General features: G+C 39.5%; 1 protein-coding gene across 3 annotated transcripts in view; it reads left to right on the top strand.

Moving 5' to 3' along the window:
- The first annotated feature begins 14,425 nt into the window (after positions 1-14,425).
- LOC147623338 (neuroblastoma-amplified sequence protein) overlaps positions 14,426-20,207 on the top strand; it is a 43,276-nt gene continuing 37,494 nt past the window's right edge. Inside the window, exons 1-6 of one of the 3 annotated variants that reach the window (XM_086821482.1) lie at positions 14,426-14,623; positions 14,720-14,762; positions 14,854-15,018; positions 18,486-18,690; positions 18,792-18,997; positions 19,073-20,153. In XM_086821482.1, the coding sequence (XP_086677608.1) occupies positions 14,441-14,623; positions 14,720-14,762; positions 14,854-15,018; positions 18,486-18,690; positions 18,792-18,997; positions 19,073-20,153 (1,883 nt within the window). In that variant the 5' untranslated portion in view covers positions 14,426-14,440. Of the gene's footprint in view, positions 14,624-14,719; positions 14,763-14,853; positions 15,019-15,171; positions 15,282-18,485; positions 18,691-18,791; positions 18,998-19,072; positions 20,154-20,207 lie in introns of those variants that run through there. The other 2 variants (XM_086821483.1, XM_086821484.1) reach the window with 2 other exon arrangements.

Below are 20,207 nucleotides of genomic sequence, written 5' to 3'. Positions count from 1 at the left end.
TCTCAAGCTTCCTTATCATTTCTCACTACTCTTAGTTTAGTTCACTGCACTTGCTCTCATAGTTCACTACACTCGCTCTCTTCTAGTTAGGTTATATGTTTTGCTTATATTAGTATATACCACTTCTAAAGAAAATTATAGTGATTCTGAAAATAAAAATAGCAATTCTAAAAATAGTGAGAATTATTCTGATTATAGGCTGAAGAGAGTTGCCTCCATGATGGAATCGCTATCCGTGATTCCACCGATGAGATGTCGAGGGTAGATTGGCATAATCTCCCCGACGACACTGAGGAGGAAGAGGAGGAGATGCCAAACATGGAGGGAGATGACAAGGCGGAAGGCAACCCCGAGAATGACATGCAGGATGGCAATGACGGGGATGATGAGTGAGAAGAATGATGATGATGAGGATGGCAAGCCCAACAACGGGGACAACGACGACGGTGACAACAATGACAGCGAGGAGTAGATAGCAAGGAGGAGTAGATAGCCTTAGGATTAGGGTGTTTACTTAGCCTCGAGAATTTCCAGTTGTGTGGTTTTTTATGTAAGTCTTGCAATGGTTTTTGTATGGCTCTATTGTGTATATAATGCAATGATTTTTGTTTCTAATGTGTTGCAACATATTTCTCATATAGTTTTATTGATATAAAAAAAATTTGTCTTTAAAGTGAATTAAGGTTTTTGTATGGTTCTACTTTTTAAAGTGAATTAATCCTACGCGACTAGAAATTAAAGGAGGTCAGACCACTTTCTAGACCAGCAGTTTTCTTATTTAAGGAACTACACTGCCAGTTTCTTATTTAAGAAATCGCGAGTTTCTGCAAGTGCATGCAGATGAAGTGGTATAAAGGGCTCATGCATGATCATGCCTCACCATCAACATCCCCTTCCCCTCACCGAAAAGACGACACTCACGTAAGATTTAGCGCTTCTTGTTGTGGTTTTTTAAGTTTCTAGTTATGTTTTTTGCAATGTTTAGGGTTGTATTTTTGTCAAGGTGGATGCTTGTACTGTTGCGTTTTTATGTACCTTTAGGGTTGCATTTTTAGGGTTGTGTTTCTATGTGCCTTTAGGGTTGCATTTTTACCACATGCAGACCGTACCCTGCTCCTTTCCTGACACACTTTGCAGCTCCACATGGTCAATGTAGAGCAGGCTTTACAATTGGGCAGCTGAGTTCATTTTGTGCATCCGTAAGAGTTGGATCGAGGCGAGGACTAAATCTATCCCCTCCGTAGCCCCCCCACGTCCGTCTGGGTTAAGAAATCGCCAGTTTTTGCAAGTGCAAAGAAGATGAAGTGGTCTAAAGGGCTCATGCATGATCATGCCTCACCACGTAAAAGACGACACTCACCATCCCCTTCCCCTCACCGAAAAGATGACACTCACATAAGATTTAGCGTTTCTAGTTGTGGTTTTTTAAGTTGCTAGTTGTGTTTTTTGCACTGTTTAGGGTTGTATTTTTGTCAAGGTGGACGCCTGTAGTGTTGCGTTTTTATGTACCTTTAGGGTTGCGTTTTTAGTGTTGCATTTCTGTGCACCTTTAGGGTTACATTTCTATGTGCCTTTATGTTATATGCACAATATGTGTGCATATACTAGGAGGCTAACCCACATTAGGCTTGTGAGCATGGGAGCATGGGAACAAGCTCTAGTGAAGCATGGGTTAGGACTAAACTTAAGGGTTAAGGTTAGGGTCAGGCATCCAAGGGTCACACAGGGGAAATGGAGAGTCAAGAGTCACTTGAGGGCCCTCCTATATAATAGGGGCATGGGGCACACTTAAGGAAAGCTTGAGGCTTATGAGGCCAAGGCTATGTTATCTTGAGGCTTAGACTATGGTCTCTTGATGTTAGATTGAGGCTAGGTTATGTTATGCTCTCTTGTGTAGAGGATCATATCTACTCACCTACCAGTTCACACTATAGCTACATGCTATTGGATTGGAGTTATACCTCTTGATGGTATGGGACATCAAGGTAAAGATATGATGTATTTCATTATATTTCATATGTGCATCTTTTGGGCTCGGGGGTAGTCGGGTGGATGATTTTATGCCTGATTTATGTATGTTTTTGCATAACAATTATCTAGAGAGATCTTAGGGTTTTAACAGTGGTATCAGAGCAATCTCTAGTTAATTGTTGTTTATTTTTCTTTCTTATTGCAATTTTGGTATTTTTTTAAAGTAAATTTTAATATTTACTAATAAAAATATTATTTTGTTGATTTGTGTTGATGGTTTACACGTGGATCATCGATATGGCAATTGCAACGTGTGTTACTACTATTCAATGGACGAATCGACGTTGCGGGGGAATTCCGTGAGTTTAATTCTATTTTTTCCTATTTTTTATGGTTTAAAATAAGCATTAATCAAAATTTTTACAAAAATACCACATACTTTATTGTGGATATTTTTGGTAGAATGGATTCCCTAATTTTCTAGAATTTTTAGGAATTTTTTCCTAATTCTTTAGAAATTTTTTGAGCATTTTTATGGTTAAAAATGTATTTTTTTATACATTTTTGCAGGTTTTTCTGCGGGTATGCGATCAAGTTTCTGCTGATTTTCTGCTGAAATACAGTAGGGGGTAGCATGTTGATGCATTGAATGCTCTCCCGTGTGCGTGGGACCCTCTTCGTCTCTCAATTTCGAATTTTCCTCTCGCGTGTATAAACACCTCTTTAAAAAACATATTTTTAATTAATGTTAATTATAATTAAGATTTAATTATGATTAAAAAAGAATAATTAAAAGTTAATCCTTCTCTCTGATTAACAAAGGAGAAGATGGTGAGTAGAGAGAATGGAATGGAGAAGAAGGAGAGGAAAGAGGAGAGAAGAGTCTTCTCACTCTCTCCCTCTCTCGATTTTTTGCGCAGATGGGGGAGGGGTTTTCGCTGCTGCAAGCGGCGAAAAAAATTGCCCCCCCTACCCAAAAAAAATAAAGGTTTTTTAAAAACTTTAGCTACAAAGGTTTTAATTTTTACTTTTTTAATATATTTTTTAAATTCTTAAAAAAAAGAGCTTTTCAAAGCTTGAAAAAAAAAATTAAAGGGGGAGAAAATATGAGATTTGAGAAAAAAAAAACTCTGAAATTTTTTCTCTTAAAACCTTTGGCTTTCCGCATTCCCGGGAAAACTTTTGGCTTTCCAAATTCCGGAAAATCTTTTGATCTTTCGGATTCCGGAAACTTTTGACCTTTCACATTCCGATTTTTTTTTGTTTTTTCATTTTTCCGAAACTTTTGGCTTTCCGTATTCCGAGAAAACCGTTGGGATTCCAAAATTTTTTGACCGTTCGTATTCTAAATGCATTCGGGGTAAATTAAAATTTTCAAAAAACTCCACAAAATTAGTGAAAAATTAGACAAAGGTTATTTTAAATTTCTGAAAAATGTGGGGTTGGTGTTTGGCATGTGGTGTGTCCATTCGGGCCCCCGCGACCAATCGAGCATTTTCCTTTTGACAAAGTCTGAGAATCTTTAGGAACATTAAAATAAACCAACTCTCCTGGTTTAAAAGTCCAAGTTGGGTGTCCTTTCTCAGCATAGAATCGTGCCCTATCCTGATAGAATCCCGAGCACTCCTGATAGAATCCCGAGCTTTGGTCAACATTTCCTACATATCACACAAGAAATCCCTCGATGTATTAAGCTCGATGTTCTTTAGACCGACATCAATAGGTGCCCTGGGTTGATACCCATACATAAGCATGAACGGACTAAAACCAATAGTTGTATGTTTAAAACTGTTATAGGCAAATTCCATCATTGGAAGATATTTTTCCCAATTTGATGCTTTTCCAGAGACATATGCACGAAGCATATCCTCTACAATCTGATTCATACGCTCTGTTTGCCCATCAGACTGCGGATGATCAGAGGAATTCATACTTAAAGTAATTTCCTCATTGTAAACCATTTGGAATAAAGTAGGAAAACATGGCATTATAACAACAGGAACCAGGGATTCATCGGCGTCGTGATGTAGCCATATATACACATGGAATAATTGATGTCTCGAGTTACCCATATTAACATAGAGAGTCATCAGCGTCTCGATGAGTCACATATGTCCATCTGTAAACCATCAAGTTGACTGTATAAATCACCTAAAGTACGGAACTAGAGAAAGAAATGCCAATAAAGGAAAAATCCAAATTTCCTTAATCCAAACACAAAAAGATAAACTCGTTGAACTCTAAAGAAAGAGATTTCAACAAGTGAAAATGCCAACGAGATTACACTCATCAATACATACAGGCTATACATAAAATAAGTTTATCTAGAGAGAATACCTACACTATAACTTCTAGTGAATTCAGAAAATGAGATTGTCTTTGAATGTTGAGGTCAACATGCTAAGTGATGTAAGCAAAGCAACAATCTTGAGCCCAAATTATCCCATAAGATAATATATGTGAGGGATCGCTAGCGTCCCATACCACCATGATACCACCCATACATACCTTAATAATTTGAAACTCCCTAGTATGCCGTCTAGGAAAAATGAATAAAATCCTGTATAAAAGGAATAAGATGGCCTTATCCTAGACTTTCACATACTAAAACATGTCTCTATATACCTGAGACTACATCAAGGAATAACTCTTTTCGAGTACATCATTAAAAAAGAATTTTGAATTATTGGCGTCTTTCTAATGATAACTATCCAATAAATACAATAAAGCTGGGGTAGAAAAATAACTCACCTAGATACATAAGCAACTAGGTATCCGAGTTGGAATATGTACAAGAGAACAAGGAACATAGTCCAAAATTGTGTAAAAAATAAAGGCAAATGCTACCTTCAAAGTACATAAAATTATCCAAAAGATCAAAAGATCCTTATAAAACCATGGATAAAAGCTTCTCGAATCCATAAAAACCATAGTTAATCATAAAAATCAATGCATGCCATCTAATGGTCATTAAAAGCATAAAAGCTTCTCGAATCCATGAAAACCATAGTTAATCATAAAAATCAATGCATGCCATCTAATGGTCATTAATCATGCCAAAAGAAGCATTAAAATTGGTGGCCAACTCATCAATCCGGAGTATATGAACATGGTGTTGTTCATGCAAAACTCCAAAGTAAGCAAGTGAAACACATGTGTGTAACACTCATTAAAAACCCCCTAGATACAAGTGATCTAGGCAAAACCTCATGAGTCCATATAAAACTTGGAAAACATCCAATAAAATCCACCAAAACAAACTGATCAACTAACCCATGATCGAATTTATCTTAAGCTTAAGAAATTAAGCACAAACCACACTTAAATAAGTGCAAAATAAATTATCATGGAAAAGTGTCAAAGGTGAAACACACTTTGAACACAGATTCTAGCCATCATTGAAGAAATTAAGGAACATGTCCAAAAAGAATGGCTAAACAATGGTAAAAAATCATGAAAATAGAATTAATCCAAACAAAAATAACTATTAATACGAGGTACAATTGTATTAATAATATGCGAATAACCCGCATCTATCTAATGTCAGTACGCGAAAACGTACTTCAATATTAAATAACCCTCGAAAATATTAAATTCTCGAGAAAAAGAATTATCATGATTTTTTTCTAATTTTTCCTAATTTTATAGGGCCTCAAAATACTATAATTTTGAATTCCACCAAACCTATCTTATGGCATTCCAAACTTATATTTTTCTAAAAAAAATTTAGCAATTTAGATTTGCCAAATTACCATTGATATTTTAAAAATATCAATTTTTAGGATTTTTAAAAATAATTTCTAGAATATTCCTTATTTTTCCTTAGAATCCCATCGTTCACGAAATTTCCAATTCCGCTCGACAATTCTCAAATCCAATGAAAATTTATAATTTTAATGGATTTTCTAAATTTTTAGGTCAAAAAATATATTTTTAAAAGAATTTATCTCCTAGATATTGTGGTCCATTTTGATTTAACATCAGATTGGCACGGTTGCGTATGAACTTAAACTACCTCCACATGTTAGAGTTCATCCAGTCTTTCATATCAATAGATTGAAAGGGAAACTGGGAGGTGAGGATAACACAGTTACTCCTCAAGAACTCGTTAAAGTTGAAGAAGTATCCTATGTTCCACATGTTAACAATCCAAAAAGGGGATTGATCATGGTGATAGACATAGATTAAGCAACCTAATTAAGGTGGATTAAACCACACTAAGAACTCCATAAGAGAGAGAGAGAGAGAGAGAGAGAGAGAGAGAGAGAGATTGCACACTCAACACTCAATTCTATTGCATATCTCAAAATGAATCATACAATGATATAGGCTTTCTAGCCTTATCCCACTTTACACATCATCATCCATGTGGCACTCCCTTTTCCACTCTTTTGGTCAACACTCACACACCATACAATATTACATGTGGCATTCTTATCTTGCCACAATATCTTGCACCTCTAGGGTGCTTTCCCACATACACACAACACGATATCTTGCCACAATATCTTGCACCTCTAGGGTGCTTTCCCACATACACACAACACCACGATTACATCTCTCAACACCCCCTCTTAATCGAGGTGTTCCACAACTCACCCAGCACCCATTAATGTAGCATTGCACAACCACAATCGCTACCTCTCAACATAGAAACTAGAACAATGACTAGATAAAAACTACCAAAGTGACTAGATAAAATTAACCGGATCTAGTTTTGGTGGTAGGCCTTTGCAATCATGGTTAAATAAAACATTGTGAAGGTTAAATAAAACATTGTTAAATAAATTTTACTTCTTGAGGTAAGAGTTGCACCTTTGGAAATGTCCACCAACTCCCAAACTTATGTGACTAGATCTTCTTGTTCTAAGGATATTACTGTTTTTAGAGCTATGGATTCTTCACTGCCTCCTGTAAATGCTCCAAAAAATTGCATGCAAGAACAACAGAGAATAGCGAGTCTAGGGTGTCTCGAGGATTGTTTGATGTGAGGAGGAGGACATTCAGATCCCTCCTCCAATCCAAAGGCAAAGAGATAAGGGTGAAGTGTTGAGGGATGACATAGACAAAGAGGATGAGAATGGGAGGGACAAAGATGAAGAGGGTGAGAATGAGAGAGAAAATGAGGATAAGGATGATAGGGGAGATGAGTATGATAGAGGGAAACAGGATGAGGATGAGGATGACATGGAAAAAGAGGATGAGGATGATAGACGAGATGAGAATGAGGGATAGGATGAGAATGTGGATGATAGAGAGAGAGAGAGAGAGGATGAGAATGACAGAGAGAGACAGGATGAGACTGAGGATGAGAGAGAGAGAGAGAGAGAGAGAGAGAGAGAGAGAGAGAGAGAGAGAGAGAGAATGAGAATGACAGAGAGAAAGGATGAGAATGAGGATAACAAAGACAGAGAGCATGATGATGAGGATGATGGAGAGGATGAGAATGACAGAGAACAAGAGACTGCAAATGATGAAGAGGATGATGATGGGGGGGACAGCAATACAACTGAGACAAGAAAAACAACAGAGTAATAAGGCAGGAAAAATCCTCAAGACCTCTACCCCCATTGCTTTTATTGACAAGATTACAGTTAGATTTAGCACCCCACCCCCCAAAATCCCTTTGTGTATTCTTCTCCCAAATAGAGGCCATAAGGAGACTATGTCCTAGTACTCATAGGACCTTGGGTCGAGCATTCAAGAATGTGGGTGGGTTTCTTGAAAGTAAGGGGAAACTCATAGTGTCAATGATTGATTTGGATGGAGAGGAGACTCCTCTGACAACACAGAAGAAACAAAATTATCTTAGAGTACAACATGGAAAAAGAGGTGAATGAGGCCTTTGAGGAGTCTCTAAGCAATATGCTGGAATGGGGCCCATTTCTTCAGGGCAAAATGATACATATATTGGATGGAAACAACCGCCACAAATCTTGGATGGATCTTATTGATCAAGGTGAGAAATGTCTAATCAACAACATTTTTTCCTATCTAATTTTATTATCTTCTATCCTTCTGTCTCAGAGTTTCCAAATGACATCTCTAAGCATCCTCTAGTTGGCTGTGGCTTTCTACATTTTGAGAAGGTGGACCTTGGAGAGCTCATGTTCTCTCTTTCTAGATTAAATAAGTGTATGTTCTGCATGTAAATTTTCTTTTGTAGTAGAGTATTGTCTTATTGTTAATTGTTAATTGTTTTTAACTCTATGCATTGATTGCACTAGGTTGCATGTAATATTTCTTTTGTAGTAGAGTATTGTCTTATTGTTAATTGTTTTTAACTCTATGCATTGATTGCACTAGGTTGCATTACTATGCCTTTGTACCCACTGCTTTTGGGGATCATCTTTTTCAATTAAGGAGAATTGGTGAGTCCGATAAGACCACCCTCGTTGCAGGGTTGGATGATGAGGACAAGGCCTGGATGGAGAATGAAATGAAGAAGTGCCCCACCCATGGGAAAAAAAGCTGGTTTTATGTTCCCATTAACATATTGGCATGGCTTCTATGCAAGGTATGCAAGAGTAACGTGATGTGATCTATTTATCTTCTATTCAAGCTATGCAAGAATAAATTGATTATGAACTGAATTTTGTAGGATATGCAGCAGAAAATCAAAGACATGGCTAAGGGCATGGATGAGGTTGGCAGGGATAAGGTGATAAGAGCGATAGAAGTTTATTTTAAGAATAGGGTTGGAAAGTATGCTCGAATAGTAGACCCTGCCAATGGCAAATACTTTTGGCGTGCTATGCTCTCACTTCCCTGGCATGACAGAGGGAGTCATATTGCGACAGAGGAGAAACTCAACATGATTGGGGCTGTCTATGTTAGGGATGAGGATAAGGCGTACTTAGTTCAGATGTTGGATAATTCCCAAGCTAGCATTCGAGAGATAGAGTACTTGCCTAAGGATTTAAAAAAAAGTGAGAGAGTGGCTGCATATATTTGTCTTTTGGCTGCAAATACATCAGTATGGCACCACTCTTTTACAGGAGATACAAAATGCTGATAAGATTTCCTTACCTTCCATTAATTCTTTTACAAACTATGTCATGTTTTCTCAACGAAAGTATTTTAAGAAAGCTTTCATAGTCCATCAGGGGGATATAAAATTTACCAATGATATAGACACACAAAAGGGGCTACGGAATGCAACACATCGAGTTGTTCATAGGTAATTATGTTATTATGGTCAATCTTTATTAGTTTTGGTTGTCCTTCCTGTATAACCAGTTGACATGTGTTTTTCTTTCCATTCTTGGATGTAGGTGGCTACTTCACGAGGTGGTTACTGGTATAGTGCATGCCATACCACCACTTGTGTTTTTCTTTCCATTCTTGGATGTAGGTGGCTACTTCATGAGGTGGTTACTACTGGTATAGTGCATGCCATACCACCACTTGTGTTTTTCTTTCCATTCTTGGATGTAGGTGGCTACTTCATGAGGTGGTTACTGGTATAGTGCATGCCATACCACCACTTGTGTTATTATGAACATGCGAGGATACTCCATGATATACATATGTAGATCTGCAACTAGGAAGAGTAAGTAGTGTTTTTGTAATCATGGTCATGATGATAATATCTATGTATGTTAAATGTCAGAAATTTATTTTCTAATTCGGAATGTTGATATGCATGGTTAGCCTCTTTCGACTATTGAAAAGATAAAATGTCCCTGGTGGCTAGACATGGTTGCTGTGCCAGACGACGAGCTTCAATTACATGAACAACACTTAGCTGTACTGGCTAGGATGACCCAAGTGGAGGGGTATGATGAGGTGAGCATAAGTTATTTTGCGCTCAGTCTTTATATTGAAGATAAATTTGTTGAAGCATGCTCTCATTGTCTAGAGTATACCAGTCACCACTACTTTATGTGGCCTTGCTAGCTCTCATGCCACATCTACAGCCTCTACATCTAGAGTGCACCCTCTGCCAGTTAACCTAGGCAGGGAAATTGTCAATCAAGCATTGCATGTAAATAGGAGACAAGGACACGGTGCCGCAACACATGAAACAACAAGTAGTTCAGGAAATGTACCTGTAGCTTCATCTATGATCCAACCAGCACCATTGAAAGGTGACATCATGCTTATGTCATTAGTGAATCTCGTTATGTTAGGTGATAAATAGTATTCTCTTACCAATACAATATTTTTGCTTTTGTGTTTTTTTTTGTGTTGTCGCAATTCCCAGGAATAGTATATGCATTCGAAACCTCCATCAAGGACCTTGCCACACGGACTGCAAGAACATAGAGGTTGCATCCCCTCTATTTAAAAATATTTTGGAAGCCATGAATGCGGTTTGTAATAACAGAGGCAAAGTCCATGGGGAAAAGAGAGACTATTGTGTGGAGATAGTGTTTATAGACTTCCCCTCAAACCTCATTGTTGAGGGCTATACATGACAGAGTGCCACCTTGGAATATGGTTAGCAAAAAGCTCTATGAGGCAACTTTCCAGTTTGTAGACTTTTGCCTTAGTGATCGTGGCTTCATTACATGCCTTTATACAATGGAAGAAGGAGTGAAGATAGAGCATGAGGCAACATCTGCAGGATTTGTGGTCTTTCATCAACAAGTGGTCAAATGCACTCCACCAGTGGGAAAGAAGATGGGACAAGTTGTTACAAAGGTAGTTGAACACTTTTCTTCTAGATCTTAACTTCATATGTAAATTTCAAGTTAACCCTAAGAAATTTGCATTGTATGGATTACAGGTTGCATGTCTTATTATATCTCTGTTTGTACACTCAAGCACTTTAAGGCAGTCCTTAGACAAGGTGGAAGAGCAAAATTTGGGAGTGAATTAGATGTGGAGCAAGACCTCATTCAGGACATGTAAGGGCTTCACTTTGGCTCTTCACTTAATACAAATAAATGTCTATCTGTCAATGTCTCTCATCATTTTGTAATACAAGTAAACGTATGTGTGTCAATGTCTATGTGTTTAGTGTTCCTAAAGAGGATGTGGCAAAACGAAAGGGAAAGGCATGGAGAGGCGGTTGCCAAAGAGGACAGACGCTATGCAAGTACATAGTATCTCTCTTTTCAAAGCCAGGAGATACTATTGTTGACTTGTTTGTTGGGACTGGAACTCCTGAGCTTATTGTAGCAATCATGGAATGTAATGTTATTATGTTTGAAAAGGACCATCACATATACACTAAGCTCTTGGAGCCATATTCTACAAAGGTAATAAGAGAAGACATTAATACCCCATAATAATTCATATCTACAATGTTCATTAATCTTTTTTTCTTTTTTCTTTTTTGCAGCTTCAAGAATAGTAAAGACATGGCAAACACATCTACTACTATTTATTGCTAGATATAGCTATTTCCTTTTTGGCTACGTAGTTTCTTGTTTCTGGCTTTAATATCTATTTTTGGATGTAGCATCTTTTGTGGATATTATGTATTGGTTCAATTTTCAACCTGATATGGATCGGTAGACATATCTTTTATGTATTGGTTCAATTTTGATCCTGATATGGATTGGTGGACATATCTTTTATGTATTGGTTCACATTTCAGCCTGATTTATAACTTTTATCATAAGTCTTTGAATACATTATCTATGTTGGCTGTGTATATTTCAAGATAAGTGATATCAAGATAGCAAGTCTTTTATGTATTGGTTCTATTTATGGTGGATATGGCGAGTCTTTGGATATCAAGATGGTATTTATGGTGGATATAACAAGTCTTTTATGTATTGGTTCAATTTTCAGCATGATATGTAAAGAGATGGATTGGTAGTCTGATTTATAGCTTTTAGCGTAATTACGTCTTTGGATATGTTGTCTATGTTGATTGTGTATATCTAGATCAACACAAGTTTTTTCAAAGGTAGTTTTTATGGTGGATATAGCATTGTGGATATGATGTTTACGTATGAAGTAGTCTATGTGTGTTATCTCTGTTGTTACCTTTTGTATTGTATGACATGTGTGATAGAGAGGTCAATAAACTTAATTTTATGTTGTTCTCAAGTAAATTAGCAAATTGCTCGCTTTCAGTGGACAAATGATATGAAGCTGCTCGCTGTTCTTATTGATTTGAGAATAATTTATATGTGTGACAGAGAGGTCAATAAACTTAATTTTATGTTGTTCTCATGTAAATTAACAAATTGCTCGCTTTCAGTTGACAAACGATATGAAGCTACTCACTGTTCTAATTGATTTGAGAATAGTTTATATGTGTCACAGAGGTCAATAAACTTAATTTTATGGTGTTCCTATTGATTCAAGAAAAAATTATATGTTGGCTCGCTGCTGCAATGGGATTGCTCTGTGGTGGCCACCCCTAATGCGAATATATACATTTAATATATTGTTTGTGATTTGTCTTCAAGGGATAAATCCATACTACGCTGGATGAAGACCTACATGTAGGACACCTTTTATTATGTTAACAAGCATCTTAGTGACCAATTTATATATGACTGGCATCAAAGAGATAGGACACCAATCCAATATGGCTTCACATAGCTGTTTTTTGGGCAATAATTTTAGCAAGCATTCTTTCCATGAGCATGGCAACTGTCTGACATTCCGGTAATGATTCACTATAAGAAAAATTGGCGATCTCAAAATATTTCAAAACGTCTGAAATAACTCCACAGTGAAGCCATCCCAGCTTGGAGATTTCCATTTGCCTAGGCCTTTTATAGCATCATCCAATTCTACATCCGTGAAGAAGAGCTCATCCATATTGTTAGCCTCTTGGTGTGTAATGAGAGGTACAACCTGTTGTAAGAAAAGTTATCGTGCATCAAAAGCCTCTCTCGAAAGTGGGAGAGGGGTAGTAAACATGAGAGAGAAATATTCATGCCAAGTATCTGCAAGCTATGTTTTTGTGCAAGTCCAAGTACCATCTGTTCTTTTTACCCTTGTTGCAATGTCATGTTTTCGTCAGGAAGCATGTAGGCCATTGAAAAAGCTTTTGATGAGCAGCCTTTATCAAGTAATGGCTTTTGTCTTGCCCCCCTAGTTTCCATTTATTAATGTTACGTTCATCTTTATGACGAAGACAAATTTTCAGCTTGTGTTTACAAAACTGCTGTTCATCATTTTTGAGCTCTCTAGAACGGCCGATTTTAGCCTACACTCTTGTATTGTAATTTTTACTTGTTCTATTTGTCTTCTATTCTCTCCCATGTATAGTTCTATATCACAGCTTGCATTCACTATACAAAGTTGAACCAAGCAAAATCGATATCCTCTTGCATGTGCATGAGAAGAGGATGTGCAGTTGTATGTACCAAATCAACAAAAAGAGCAAGCAAAATCGATATCCTCTTGCATGTGCATGAGAAGAGGATGTGCAGTTGTATGTACCAAATCAACAAAAAGAGCAAGCAATAAGTAGCCTTTTATGAGGTAAGGGACAATCATTGTCAGCCATGCCAAAGTACAGACTAAGCCATACCAGTGAATGATCAGAGAGATGTAGTGTATCATCAATCCTGTCCAAACGTGCCCAGTAATGCAAAATCGCATTATGATGAAAAGTATTACCCTTTACTGAAATGTGGCATGAGCTGTGTCCACAAATCACATGCATCCCTTTCAAAGGACATCATGTAAGAGCGGTGAGAGGTGTTATCGTGGAAATCAGACAAATTATTGAAATCCCCTGTAATGAAAGCATTTGAAATCCATGGGTATACACATTAAGGAGAGGCACATCTCAGCTCTATATGCTAAAGTTTGCGATGCATAAACACTCGCAAATTCTATAGCTCTCCTACAATCATACATTGCACCACAAGCCAACGACCATTTGAATCATTGTGGGCTAATACATGCTGTAATTCATGCTTAACCATTATGAGGGTGCCAAAAAAAGGTTGAGTTCTTGCATAGAAGATTTGATATCCAGAGAAGACTCCTTGTTTCCAACAAAACTATGATGATTATGTTCTTACAAATAAACCACATGGGGATGCATAGTACATATGACCGAAACAGCCTCCATTTATTTACATCATAGAGGCCTTGTATATTGTAAGTAAAGCACCTAATTGGTATAGACATATTTGCAATGTAAGTAATATAGAGGCTACACCTCAACTTGCATGGCAACTTGATTGCTCAAGTCACCATGCAAATAATGTTTTGGAGTTTGAACATGAACCATATTTTTGTGCATATTCCAAATCAGATGGGGTCGAATCCGGCTTGCGACTTCTGATCTCGCTTGGACGAAGCGGAAGGTTATCCGAACCTGAACGATTCAAAACTAACATCCGAATCATAAAAACCGCTTGCTACAAAGTAAACCCCTTCCATAAAACATCCACCAAGCATGACTTTTATCCATTGACCAACATCTCCCCGGACTAGGGATCTCTACACACACGTTCACATACCCACACTCCCCTCAACACGCACAAGGCTTTGTCCGGTCGGACTCCCCAACACACCACCACTAGCTGCCCCTAAAAGTAAAATGTCTTCTAAGCTCCTTGATTGCCGTGGAAGCATGGAAGATCCGGCTACGCAAGCCCGATGTGCTGCGGAGGCAAGTTCAGTGGGATCGATGGAGGCGATTCAAGCGGATCCTCATCCCCGTCTCCTCCGTCTTTCCGTGCATGCCTCGGCTTTGCCAGAACCACCTGCCGACGACAATGGGGCAAGCTCACCCTCCACCTTTTCTTACTTTTTGATCGGGTTTTTGCTAGATTTTGTGCAAGGAAGATCTTAGTCACACTGGTTTCTCTTTGTCCAGATCACTCCACCCCAAGCATCCTGGCCTGGCAAAATCATCGCCGGTAGACTATCTGTTTATCTTATCACACGAACTTGCATTGCTTAATTAGCCAGAAAGTTATGTTACTAAGGTTGGCTAATCACTTTTTGCAGGTTTGGGGAAATGGTGGAGCAGTTGGAAAAAAAGCAGCAACGTGCAGCCTTCTCGATCGATGGTGGTTTCAGCTGCTGGCAATTACTTAGCAGTTATAGATGGATACCAGATTACCTTCCTTTCAAGAGTTAATGGGTTTGAAGAAGCCATTGGGTCCAGCAGAGGTAAGCATCAACACTCTGGTTTTACCTCATCATCATTGCCATGATATTTCTAATTGAATGCACATTATCTTGAAATGTACATAACCTTGATAGGTAATCAGGTACTCCCTCACCGGTACTTCCAAGTGAGAGGGTGTGTCACCTACAGTGTCTTCACATCACCAATGGCCCACACTTCTTCAGCTGACATTGGCATTGTGAATTTGAACCCGGTGAAGAAAGGGATGGTTGTTTAGAAGTAGCTGCATGGAAATCATGAAAGGGTAAGTATGAGTAGCTTGAGATACTAGAATACTGTTGATGAAGTCATGATTTCTGGAGCCAGCACTAAATGTGACAGATCAACTCAAAGCGAGCATGGGTTGCACTCTTTTAATAGTGGAAAGGGTCTAATTCATATTCTTAAATGCAAACATTTCATGGACGCAGCCTACAATCAATTTGTGAGATGCTTACAGGGCTTGTCCTCGTAGACAGGTTCAGACTTGTGATCCAAGTCCCTGAGATGTAGCGTTAAGTGCTTAATATAGACTAGCCAAGTGTGCTAAATAACACATAACAACACTATTAACTTCTTTTTAGGCCAATTTATTGACTATCTTCGTCCAAGTTTCTGCCAGCTGGTCTATATTAATCCTTTTTACCCCAAGTGCAATTTGCAAGTTGTTTTTGTTTTATTGTGTGTGTGCGTGCTTGCTTTTTAGTGCTATTCTTCATCATGGCCGAGTCTATCCTTCACATGTGGAGAAGTGATAGAAACTCGGTTCAATTCTTTATCTATGAAGATTTGTCTACTAAGGTGTCATGTCTTTATGCATGGACCTGCCACCCACTTTTGGGTGCTTGTGAGTGGGGATGCTACGGCACAGGGATATATAAGGGTCACCCTTCCCCTCACTTTTCATCTCATTCTTGCATATCTGCTGGAGGTCATTGGCTTAAGCAACAGTCTCTTATGCTTGTAAGCACCTACGGGCTTCCCTCGTGCTCGTTTTCAGTAATAATCAATTGTTTCCAGCCTTCTTCAGTTTGTGCTTTGGGCTACAACCCGTGAGGCTCTTTCTTTCAGGTAGGACCTTTTGTTGAGTTTGACTGCGTGAGAAAAAGAGACATTTTTCGTACGGTATTTGGACAATGTGCCTCTTGTCTACCCCTCTTGGGCCTTAAGCAATTGTGGTCTGGGTTCTCTAGGGGTATCGTGGGATCTTGAGGTTTCTACAACCTGAGATTGGTTGTGGACTTGGGACTTGAGATTGGGACTGGACTTGCACTTGGTTACTGTTTGGGTGAGACCTACGCTCTAATCTGGGGTGTCTTTGGCTTTAGGTTGTTGCGTTTCATTTCCATATTTTGGGCTAGTTCAACGGCATTTGCAAAAGATTGTGGATGGAAGCTCTAGACATTTCTTTAGAGTTGGTGATCCAATCCATACAGGAAGGTAGCCATCTTGTCCTTGTTAGATATTTGCAATTAAGGCCAACTGGGCGTTATTGAGGTTCCTGGTTTGAGATGGCCTATGAGACCAAAAAAGCACAATGTGTATCCAATTCATAATAGAAGATGCCTAAAGCATCCCCTAAATGCTATTACAGCAATGAAATGATATATTAAATGATTTCTAAACTAGCAAGTGGCAAACAACACCAGTGGGTCCTTGACATGTGCTTCATTGCCAAGGCTGAAAGCTCACCTTGTGTTAAAGGAATAGGCTCACAAAGCCGGCGAAGGATCTGGTGTAGAGGGTGAACCCTCCATGGAACATATCGACGATCCTTAGCTGCCCTGGTTGACCATGTGGTTTCTATGTCCTTAGGAGTCTTGGTGACCTGTTGCAACAAAGAAATGGGTCTACATATGCTCCACTGCTAAGGTTGCAAGCTCACCCTATGTCAAAGGAGTAGGGCTACAAAGCTGCTGAAGGATCTCATCTTTTGAGGGTGTAGATGGTAAACCCTCCGTGGAACATATTGACGATCCTTAGCTGCCCGGTTGAGTATGTGGTTTCTGTCTCCTTTGGATTGTTGGTGATCTCCTTTGGATTATAGATGTGGAGCTGATGTGTCGGTGAGACCTGCCTCTATAGCCCGTCCGAAACACACCACCGTGAGGAGGGAACTACCACTAGCACCATTACACCAGCAGACCACACCAAATCAAAGTAGCTGACCACTCAGCTGACATCCCCTGTTCTCTAGCTGCCACATGCGGATACCTGTGCACACTCCAAACTTCTCAAACTAGCTCAACTGACTACCCCAATGATCCTCCAAGGCCAGCTCTGACCTCCAATGGCCCTGATCTCTCCTTACAAACCTTCAGCTGCCCTTAGCTGATCAAAATTACTCCCAGCGCTGACACAAACAGATGAGATGACTATTCTGAATCAGACCCTGGTTGATGTCCCCAATCAGAAATGAGTCCTCCAGGCTCTCCTAGAATCCTTCAATATCAGCTAACCTAAAACTCACAACCCTAGAAGCTTATTGGACACTTTGCTGACCCTCTGCCGACCTTCTATTGACACTTGTCTGACTGAACCTGTTTGCACCAGACCTGGTTGACTCAACTGTCTCAACCGAAGCAGAAATCTTCACTTACGTGTCCTCTGACCTTCCCTGACTCTCAGGTTTCTCCAATCTCAAAGAGATACCACACCAAAGACTCATGGTTGACTCCAATTGCCCCTGTTCTGATTGTTCTAACCAAACTGACCAAACTGACCCAGTCGATCCAACTGGATCTCAGCCTGTCTGTACATGCAACCTGTGCGAGCCAGCCCATAGGAATCCTCCATGCATGTGACAGGTGAAATTTCCCTAAGTATCCGGGCATCTCAGTAAACCCCTCCTCTGTCAATGTGAGAAAGCGGCCTCAATATACTCATTCTTGATGGAAGCATGTCATGTTGAACCCATGTCCCCTGGATGTAAAGCTGCCAACGATCATCGCCAAGGCACAATACCTCTGTTTTACTCTCATTTGGTCAATATGGCATTGAAAAAGCGGTAATGCGTTTATAGAAAGTGCATGAAATATTACCCAATGTGTGGTCTGTGCATATCGGCACTTAGTGTCACCTTGCAGAGACAAATATAAATTGAGCAATGGTAATCTTTTTCTGCCCTTTAGTGTCTCTCCCATGTGATGGATCTTTTGAATGTGTAACCAATTGAAATGCTGCATCTATGTGCATTGAGTGTGCCACAAACTCTGCTAATATAATATGATGCAGGATAGAACGGTGGATTAGGTGTGAGTCATTATTCATAGTCTCTCTATCTGACACTCTTAAGGTATGGCCCATTTGCTCACTGTGAACATTGCTGGAGGCAAGGTTTATCACATGGTATTTAGAACATGTAAAACAGAGTGGTAACAAGCTATTTGGCTAGTTCAAGGTAGAGAGAGATCAGTAGAGAAACTGCTTAGATTTATAATGATATTCTCTGATGCCCATGCTGTTACAGGTCATCTGAAAGCTGGCTTTTACACGTGTGGGGTATGGTTAGAGGCATTGAATGCTTTTGCCGCCATGACAAATCTCAAATGCATTGTTGTTTTTGATCTCACGGGAAAAGAGCTCTCCAGGATCTCCATGCAACGGTGGAAGGGTAATGGCCACACCCTTGGGATGTTTGCAAAACAGATGCCAAACACGGGAAGTGGGGAAAGGTAATGCCTCGTGTTTGCCAGAAAAGAGTGCTTCTGTAGGAGAGTGATTTACATACAGAGCCTGCTAACCATCACAACCTTTTCTTTTATAGTGTGTGCAGGTATGTGTTGGCTGTTCTTGCATCTAATTGCACCATCTATCAGATCGAATATGGGCCTGGGGGGCTTTGTGAGATAAACTCAAGATCCATTTTGCATGCTGCTTTGAAAAAGATGTATCCGCAAGAAGCGATCTGTCATGATTACAATTGTGACAGATCCATTCTAGCACTTGCCGGTCTATCGAGCGGCAGCACAAGGTCTGCAGGTAAGCTTATGAACCATCATGTCTTTAATCAAGAAAAACAAACTGAGGTTTTGATATCAGTTGTTTATGAAGCAGGGCATTATTGTCTTTCTCTATGGAGGATCAAAGAGTTTTGGAAATCTGTGGAGCTGCTTGGTTATGTAGATGACCTGGAGAGAGGCGATCCTCCCTCACGGATGGCTGCTACTAGGGTGTCATCTGACCCACCCCTTAAACTGATCATGTCACCTGCTTGTCATTACATAGGCCTTCTAGACTCCGGAAGAAGACTGCAGCTGGTTTGCTTGAAACAGTCTCCTGGGTGGACTCTTCAAAAGATACAATACCCCAGTAGGGATTATGCTGGAAGATCAGATGACATGATGTTTGAAGGTGCAGAGGCACGCTGGCAGAGTGCCACAAAGAATACAGATTCAAGTTTTTCGTATTTTGAAGTGGCTTTAGAACTCGGGTCTATCAGTGAGTTAGGTAAGGGGACTCAGTTTGAGAGCCTGAGTGGTGTTAGAGAGGCTTGCTGGTGGTCAGAGGATGCCCTTGTTCTAATGAAAGAAGGTGGGCTGTTGAGTATAACTCATGTACCAGACCTACGGATGGTCTCAAAATTTACAGCTGATTTCATATGTGATAAACTGCTTATAACTCATGGCTTAAGAAGGTGTATTTTTGTACTGGAAAGCATTCAAGAAGAACTAAGAGAGTCCAGTGAGGGGACTATGGAGAAATCAGAAAGAAGTGGTTGGAGGCTGGTTTCTTTGCAAGAACACACTGTGGTAGAGCTCTTTAAAACACTACTGGAGAATGCAGAGTTTGACTTTGCACTCTTTCTGGCAGAGAGATACAATCTTGAGAGGGAGAGTGTCTACAAAGGCCGTTGGTTGCACTCTGACTGTGGGTTGGAAGCAGTGCAAGAGATTCTGCCCAAAATTGAGGATAGAGTATGGGTTTTGGAGGAGTGTTTGGAAAGAATTTCCCCCAGCGTGGAGGCAATGAATGGGCTTTTACAGCATGGGCTTGGTCTTGTTGATTTGTGTGTGGGTTCTGGGTGTTTGAAACATGCCGCCCAAGACGCTCTAGTCGGACGTTTTTGCTTGAGTCGGCTTCGGCTTTTGCAGTACAGCGACAGGCTGGAAACTTACCTTGGCTTAAGCATGGGCAGGTTCATCACCTCTCCACTTCTAATACTGCAATTAATGTATTAATTGTGATTAAT

Source organism: Cibotium barometz, chromosome 27, assembly GCF_041138505.1.
Source record: "Cibotium barometz isolate CiBa-2024 chromosome 27, ASM4113850v1, whole genome shotgun sequence".
In the NCBI taxonomy this organism is placed as follows: Eukaryota; Viridiplantae; Streptophyta; class Polypodiopsida; order Cyatheales; family Cibotiaceae; genus Cibotium; species Cibotium barometz.
This window is presented reverse-complemented; position numbering and strand designations above follow the sequence as displayed.